This window comes from Triticum dicoccoides, chromosome 2B (genome assembly GCF_002162155.2).
Source record: "Triticum dicoccoides isolate Atlit2015 ecotype Zavitan chromosome 2B, WEW_v2.0, whole genome shotgun sequence".
NCBI classification, from domain to species: Eukaryota; Viridiplantae; Streptophyta; class Magnoliopsida; order Poales; family Poaceae; genus Triticum; species Triticum dicoccoides.
Window position 1 is genome coordinate 415,933,389 of NC_041383.1, and position 8,958 is coordinate 415,942,346.

Below are 8,958 nucleotides of genomic sequence, written 5' to 3' on the forward strand. Positions count from 1 at the left end.
TGTTCGACCAAATGGCAAAATACATTTCCCCCTTTTCTTTTCTCCCTTTTCTATAATAATATGGAAATATATTTCAAATAGTTCTTTTTTTGTGCAAAAGAAGGCATGAATTAGCAAAATAATTTTTCGAGGGAGTCCTGTTTAGGGGAAGGACTAGGCGCACAGAAATTTAACTCGAATTTTTAGGAGTTAAGATTAGGGAGGTGGTATAGGGAGTTAAATTTTAGGGGAAGGGCTAGAGATGCTTCTAGGATCAACCTCAGAGCATATAGCTGACAAACAGACCGAATGGCCACCTCTTCGTTGGAGCTGCAGGAGATCCGACCCCGGTTTAGTGTACTATTTTTAAAGGATTATAACTTACTCAACAGTCAGCAAAATTCTGCAGCACAGATGGGCGTCGCACTACCTGGGAAGGAGCTGAAATCAAATGTTGTGTTTGGGATTACCTCTGTGCTGGCTCAAAATAAATAGCATTTTGAACTGTGATCTCCGCCCTCTCCTGCTCTCCCAAAATGTTCTAGTTCGCTAGTTGCTGTATGGGGCTTGACCTGCCAGCAGTCCTAGCATCTGAGCTGCTCCTAAAGTTACTTTTGTGGTAGTGACCCGATTTTAAGTTCTAATGCAGCTAAATTATGGAGAAGCACTTCCTTGCTCTGTGCAAGTATATCATTTAGTTATTTCCACTATTGCCTATCTATCGAAGGACAATTGAAATTCATCCTGGGTATAGCTTTAGCATGTCTTCCTGGGATATGGTTGGATTTGCAGTATTTCATGCACAATGTCATTGCTGAAAACTTTGATATATTTGAATCAGGCAGGTCAGATGTGATATGCGAGATGCTTTTGTTTTGTGTCATGTAGGATTCACACAAGGATTGCAGTGAAAAGCTGCTGGAAGAATCTGGAGGATGCTGGTGTGACTTGCTTCTTCCTATCGTTAGAGAAGCTTGGAAAAATTGCAAGAAAGGTAGATTTCAGTTTGGAGCGGAAGTCCTGTGTTTTTATGTGTGGTGCAAATGAAAATCCGTCCTAATATTCTTTGTTTTTCTTTGGAGTTAGCAATTGAGGCATCTTCACCACCCAAAGGATCCAAGTCTATTATTTCACCTTTGGATTCGTGTTTATTTGGAGGTCAGGACTCAATACCACACTAAATGAAAGTATATCTTACAAGTATCCTGTTGCTATCGTGGAGAAGTATCTTACAAGTATCCTTCTTGGCTTGATGTACTGATCTATAAACATTGTCTTCCAGGTGATTCTTCTATCGCTATCGCGGAGAGAATCTATGAGATGGTTAAGGTATTGGCTTGATCTTTTTCATTCGCTGGCTTTGACATATTTACTTTGTTAATTGGTTCAGTTCCAGCCAAGAAGTTTGTTTGGTTGGTTTCTGTTTTATTTATTATTCTCAACGTCAACAGAATAGCACATGACGCAAAAGTACCTTTGTTTTGATTGAAATATCCAATGTGCAACTCAACCAGCATTTAAGAAACGCGTCCAGATCAAAAGGCTTAAGGATATCCACAATCCTTTTCCTGATAGTTGTACTGGACTTTTAATAATGCACAGTTAACTTACTCTTGCGCTGATGCTGCAGTATTAATGTATTATACTCATGAACAATGAGTGTGTACGGGTTCACCAGCTTGCTGGTCTAATGGCGCCATGACGGTCAACTATGGTTCAAACTGCATGTATTTTAATATTTTAATATTGAATCATGTGAATTTAAAATCATATGCAGTGTTGGTAGGTTGATATTTGAGGATACTGCCTGTTTTGTCTCTGTTACCAGCTAGCCCAGTGAAGTTAACTTTTTCAGTTCCTCGTATGTTTGCTGAAATGTGTGATGATAATTTTTACAGGGTTTTGTGCTACAGCATCAAGTTATACTCTTCTGCCTTGGAGAAACTTTCACTGATCAGCCGCCTATTTACTCTCCAGTCGATCTGCCTGTAAATAAGCGAGCAACTGCAGCAGGCTTCGATGGTTCAGTGCCCAAGCCTGGGCTTGAAGTCAACTTAGGTCTGAGTTTCCTTGAAGTTCTTACGTTGGCATAATAGAGATTGAAGTTCCTTAATTCCTCTCTATGTTTGTGATTTAAATGTTTGTCTTCTTGTTCTTACAGTTGATGCAATTCCTTGCCGGATAGCATTTGAGAGGGGCAAAGAACGTCACTTCAGCTTTTTAGCTCTATCTAATGGAACTTCTGGGTGGATTCTCCTTTTAGAAGAATTACCACAACAACGTGGAATTGTTCGTGTCACTGCCCCCTTGGCTGGTTCTGATGTATGTATCATGCATTTATCGTGACATTGAATATCTTTGTTTAGTTGCTCTTTCAAAGCCATATATATATTCTTAGTAGCATTAAGACCTTTTATGTATGAATAATGCATCTGATGATGAAAATTGTGGCATTACTATTTCAGCCAAGAACAGATGAAAAGCATGTGAAGTGGTTGCATTTAAATATTCGTCCTTCAACTGTTCCTTTCCTTGATCCGGAAAAATTCAAAGGCAAGACAAAGAAGTATCTTGTTGATGGGAGATGGACCCTTGCCTTCAGAGATGAACAATCTTGCAAGGCAGCAGAGGCCATGGTTATTGAAGAGATGAAGCTCCAGCAAGATGCCGTCAGGGAACAGTTGAAGGCATTGCTTGAACTTAACATGCCTGAGAATGGGTTGCAGCATCCTCAGCTTTCCCAGGAAACCTCTTCTGATGACGGTTCATGACCGGTTAAAGTTTCTTTTGCAGTGTTGAACTTCTAAGAAATGGCGACAGGAAGTCCTCCATGTTGGCGAGTAGGTCGCCATGCTCTGTATATTACATCGGCAGATTAGATATCTTGTTAACACACACACACTGTAGAGTTTCAACCCTTTTGAGGTAAGTTAGGTCTATAGGATTCTTTGTACAATAGTCTGTATCTGTCCTTTGTCCCGTGTAATGTTATATACATATCGCAGTCCATTCTTTGATAAGCTTCAGGACAGAGTTGGGTGGTCATTGTACACTAATTGTTTGAAGAGACCGACCTGCAAACAATAAGATCTCTTGTCAAGTGTACACTAGCTGTTAGAGGCCTGCAAACAATCAGATCTGTTGTCAAGTGTACACTAGCTGTTTAAAGAGGCCTGCAAACAATCAGATCTGTTGTCAAGTGTACACTAGCTGTTTAAAGAGGCCTGCAAACACTCATATCTGTTGTTAAAGAGAGCACTGCCAATAATAATAATGTTGGAACCCTTTCATGATTTTTCTTTATCAACTGAACTGTTAATGAACTATACTATGTTCCTCTCCACTTAAAATATGGAACATGTATTCTGGCAATTCACTTTCTGGTGACTGTTAACTTCAACAAAACAGGATGTTTGTCTGATGGTTGTTGCAACGGAAATTGCTCACTGTTGAGCTGACACTTTTTTTTGGTAAGGTTTGATGTGCGAGACATACTCTGCTGTTGTTTTATTCTATGTGGGAATGAAATGATCGATGTGATCAGTTTGGCGGTGCTGGAGAGGGCTCGAAAGAGCCAATGCGCTAGGATCGCAAATCTAAGAGATGGTGATGCAAACACCAAATTGCATTAACGCCCGTAGGAGGAAAAACCACATCCATCGAATCAAGCGCGAGCATGGTTGGGTAACAGAGCACAAGAAAAAAGAAAAGATCATTCACGATCATTTCTCATCTAAGGTGACGGGGAGGGGGAGCACGAGCAGTAAGGACTTTAACTAGGAGGAACTTGGCATCGAGTCCTATCATATGCATGGCTTGATAGTGATATCACTGAGGACGAGGTATGGGAAGCCATCAAGGAGATGCCTAATGATAAAGCGCCCGGGCTGGATGGCTTCACATGCATTTTTCTTAAAAAGTGTTGGGGTGTCATCAAGCATGCCGTCATGAGGGTCATTCAACGCTTAGCTTCTTTCCGCACCTCCGACCTCCAGTGGCTCAACTCCGCCAATGTAGTTCTCTTGCCCAAAAAGGAAGGGGCGGAAGGCATCTCTGACTACAGTCCTATTAGCCTCATCCACGCCATTGCTAAAATCATTGCCAAGGTCCTCTCGTTGCGACTAGCCCCCCACATGGATGGCCTAGTCTCCAACGCTCAAAGTGCATTTATTAAGCGGGATAGCATTCATGACAACTTCATGTATGTTTGAAATTTTGCGCGGAGGTTACACAAGTGCAAAACTCCGGCCCTCCTTTTCAAGCTTGACATCAAGAAGGCATTTGACTCGGTCAAGTGGAGTTACAACCTGGACCTTCTTCAACGTCTGGGATTCCCCGCAAAGTTTCGTGCCTGGATTGCAGCCCTTCTATCGACATCTTCATCTCGCATCCTTCTCAATGGGTTGCCCGGCCCACCGATCAAGCACGACCGCGGATTTCGGCAGGGAGACCCGATCTCCCCCTCCTATTTGTCATTGCGATTGATCCACTGCATAAAATCCTTGACTTGGCAACACGAAAAGGCCTTCTTCATAAGATTCGTGGGCATGGGGCCATGGTGCGAACCTCCCTCTATGCGGATGATGCGGCGGTATTTGTGGCTCCTATCAAGCAGGATGTTGATAACCTCGCCTCGATCTTGTGAGGCTTTGGTGATGTTACAGGGCTCTGTACCAACTTTCAGAAAAGTTCGATGGTGCAAATTAGGTGCAACAACCTCAACCTGGACACATTCTTGGAAATATGTCAGCTACCCGGACAACCTTCCCGGTGAAATACTTAGGCCTGGCACTCTCGGAATGGCAACTTAAGAAGGTGGACTTTCAATATCTCAAGGATAAGGCGGCTGGCAAACTGGTCAGTTGGGAGGGCCAAAACATCACGATGATTGGCCGCACGGCTCTGGTCAAGTCAGTTCTCTGCTCCCAAGCGGTGTACTCCATTACGCCTCTTATTGTACCACCAAGCATGCTCCATAATCTAACCAAGATTGAAAGAGCTTTTCTCTAGTCTGGAGGGGACAAGACGACAGGCACCAAATGCAAGGTCAATTGGGATACGGTCTATAGGCCGAAGGAGTTCTTAACTCTGACAAGTTTGCACGTGCTCTTCGGTTGCGATGGCCTTGGTATGAGTGGAAGGAACCCCATAGATTATGGGTAGGATTTGGCAACCCTTGCACGGAGGATGATCTCAACTTCTTTTATGCTTCGACTTCCATCACAGTGGGGGACGACGCCAAAACGCCTTTTTGGGACTCCCCTTGGCTTCTCGGGCGCAAACCCAAGGACATTGCGCTAATTTTTGATGCTTCAAGGAGAAAGAATTGGAAGGTGAGGGAGGCTCTCAAAGGCGATGCATGGATATTCAAAATGAACTTCAACATCGTCATCTTTGTTGATCACATCCGGGAATTTTTCACTTTATGGATGCTTGTGAATGATATTCACCTTGATGAACAACTTGAAGATGACAATGTTTGGAAGCACTCGAACGATGGGATCTACACGGCGGCCACCGCGTACAAGGTCCAATTCCTTGGATTAACTCTCTTTCCTATGGATCGCATGGTTTGGAAAGCCTGGGCTCCCCTAAAGGTAATTTTTTTCGCATGGTTGGCCCTCCAAGATAGGATCTGGACCGCCGCGTCTGGAGAGACAGGATTGGGCAAATTGTGGCCTCTGTCCTCTTTGCAAAAGGGAACAAGAAACTGGTGCACATCTCTTTTTCAAGTGCCGCTACACGCTTAGACTATGGAGGTCAATCATTGCCAAGCTTGGCCTTGCTCACATGGACACCTCTGACTGGCACCTTGCTGACTCTGTCCACGAATGGTGGGACAAGCAAACTGACAACCGTGTCCCCAGCCAAAGCGCCTCGGCCTCCCTCACCATGCTTGTCTCTTGGACCATTTGGAACGAGCGCAACGCCCGGGTGTTCTGGCACAAGTGCGTGCCGCCGCCTATCCTTCTTAACATCATCATGGACGAGGCAAAGCTTTGGGTTACTGCGGGTGCTAAAAGACTAGGGTCTATTATCTTGCGTGAGTAATCGTCATGCCGTGTATGTGGGTGTTATTGTAAAACTCTAATCTCTATTCCTCTCTTATTTAATAGATGAGGCAAATCTTTTGCCTCCGTTTCGAAAAAAAAGTGATTGATGTGACAATAAACATATCTACTGTAGTTAGAAGTACGAGAAACTGTTGCGTGGAGTTATTTACTTATTGAAAATCTTCCCATCATATTTTTTGATCAAAGCACATATTTGACTAGTACTCCCTCTGTTCCCAAATATTTTCTTTCTAGAGATTTTAACAAATGACTACATACGAAGCAAAATGAGTGAATCTGCACTTTAAAATATGTCTACATACATATGTATATTGTAGTCCATTTGAAATGTCTAGAGAGACAAATATTTGGGAATGGAGGGAGTAAAGTGTTAATGCATGTCATAAAAAATAATATTGTTAGATTTGTGCTTGAATGTATTTTTAATGATGTTTTAACAGAAAACACATATTTTATCAGTTAAAATTGTGATCAAAGTATGACCTAAAATAGCACGGGGATAGCATAGCAAGAGGCACTCCATTTGTCCCATATTAATTATCGCTCAAATAGATGCATTTAGCAATGAAATATGTCTAGATACATCCGTTTCAGAATAGACGACTAATATGGATCAGAGGGAATATGATGTCATTTCTATAAATCAAAACCAAAGGAATCTAAGGGAACTTTTCCTATAAAATTTATCATATATAATCCCTGTATTTCTTTTTGTAAATGATAAGAGGTCGTTTTTCATAGAAGTATGAGCCATATGTATTTGTTTGGTAAATGAGCCGTATGATTGAACCGGTCTTTCTAAATCTGAGGCTTTGTGAGCGTTCTGGGAAAATAAGCTAAGAGCAAGGAACGCTTTTCAAGTCCAAACGATATGTGTTAAAAAAAGTCCGAACAATATAAACAAAAAGTTAACGCATCTAATGACTAGCATCTACTGTATTGGGTAGTGGTACTTCCCAATTTTTGTGCACTACGAGGTTGGTGAAACATTGATGTCTATGTGCAATCGATTTTTGTTAGATGTTCAAATTATTCGTCCGAGCCTAGGCCAGGCCTCACAATATTGTTTTCGTCATGTCATAGTTTGGGAGAAATGCTAAATGGGTTTTATTTTAATATATAATAATCACTAGCATCACATATAATTTTGATAGATAAATATTAGGTGTAAAAATTAAAGTTTTCTTGAGGATTTCAAAAACTTTCTTACAAACATCATAAAAAAAGTGATTTTTTATAAAAGATTGGTAAGAAGCCTAGAATTTTTGATTTTCCTTAAATAAACAATCTATAGAAACCAATATGACCCAGGAAACTCTGTATACTTCTTATATCTATAGAATAAGACATTTTCTCAATAGCGTCAACATTAGCTCTATCAACTTCAATATATCTTTCAGAAATTCTACATTCGATAACAGTATCTTCATTTACCATAACGTGGCACATCTCCTAATTTAGCACAAGATTTATCTCCTCACATCTCTGCAAAATTTTAAGATTGTACAAATTATCGAAAGAAGTTTCTATAGAAAGTCATCCATAAAGACCTCAACAATATTTTCACAAAAATCGACAAAGATATCAGTCGTACATATTTAAAAAGTATCAGGTGCATTACATAAACCAAAATGCATATGTCTATAAGCGAATGTTTCAAAAGGAGGATAAACAGGTATTCAAGAAAAGTCAGAGTAACCATCAAGGTAACAAAAAAGTGAGCACTTACACTTTTTCTAACATTTGATGTGTAGAAGGTAAAGGATAGTGATCCTTCCTAGTTGCGTTAGCTAACTTTATGTAAGATAAATTAATTTAATCATTAGTAACAACTGCAATTTTGTCCTTTTTAGGAACACAATGAACAATATTTACTCATCTACTATCAGATATATGATAGATTGTACCAACTTCTAGGAGTTTAAGAACTTCATTTCTTTCCACACCCTTCATCTTAAAGTTCAAACGGCGTCGATGATTATATCAAGTTTAGCATCGGGTTCCATATGAATCCTATGCATGCAAAGAGCATGCCTAATACATTTGAGATCATCGAGAGTGTACCCAATAGTACCCTAATGTTTCTAAGGATTGTAGGTAATCTTTCTTCTTCATACACTAAAAAGTCAGCACTGATAATAACATAATATATCTTCTTTTCATCCAAATAATCATATTTCAGACTTCCAGTATATCATATAATGGTTTAAGTTCAAACACATGATCACCTTTAGGAGGCGGTGTAGGTCCCTAAGGCTCCAAATCGTATTTAAGTAAAGTTGTGTGCCTAAAGAAAACTTCATCTATTTATTTCCTCTCATGCATATTAGATAAATTTCATGCTCCAATAAATATTGTTCTAATGTATCACTAAGAGGTATATCTATTGCAACAATTCTTTCTATCTCATCCACATGAAGCAAATCTTTAGCATGATGTTGTTTAGTAAACTTTAAGAAATTTAAGAAAACTTCATCTGCTCCAAACTAAACATAAACATTTTGTTTTTAGCAATCAACAACTATACTACAAGTATTCAAGAAAGTTCTACCAAAGATTATGGGACAAAAATTATCTTGTATAGCTCCAAGTATTAATAAATTGGTAGGACACTTAGTCTTATGACATATTCAACATCTCTAATAATTTCCACAGATGAAATAGTAGACCTATCCGCGAGCTTAATTGTTAAATTAATATCCTTTGTCGAGCAAGGTGAAATATCTTCAACAATTGGTTGATAAAGAGAGAAAAGAATTGCACTTATACTAGCTCTAATATCACATAGACCATGATAACAATGAGTACTGATCTTAACAGAAATAGCAGGCATGCCAAAACAATTGGAAGTCTTTCATATTTAACAATATTGATAGCTTCCTCACAACGCTGAATAACATGCCCA

The 8,958-nt window shown here is 39.9% G+C and overlaps 1 protein-coding gene across 1 annotated transcript in view; it reads left to right on the forward strand.

Annotated features, from left to right (window-relative positions):
* Positions 1 to 3,269, forward strand: part of LOC119363972 (protein TRANSPARENT TESTA 9-like) — an 18,090-nt gene extending 14,821 nt beyond the window's left edge. Inside the window, exons 16-21 of the mRNA XM_037629361.1 lie at positions 868 to 973; positions 1,066 to 1,137; positions 1,262 to 1,308; positions 1,878 to 2,037; positions 2,141 to 2,301; positions 2,445 to 3,269. Of these exons, the coding sequence (XP_037485258.1) occupies positions 868 to 973; positions 1,066 to 1,137; positions 1,262 to 1,308; positions 1,878 to 2,037; positions 2,141 to 2,301; positions 2,445 to 2,750 (852 nt within the window). The 3' untranslated portion in view covers positions 2,751 to 3,269. The remainder of the gene's footprint in view (positions 1 to 867; positions 974 to 1,065; positions 1,138 to 1,261; positions 1,309 to 1,877; positions 2,038 to 2,140; positions 2,302 to 2,444) is intronic.
* The last annotated feature ends 5,689 nt before the right edge of the window (positions 3,270 to 8,958 follow it).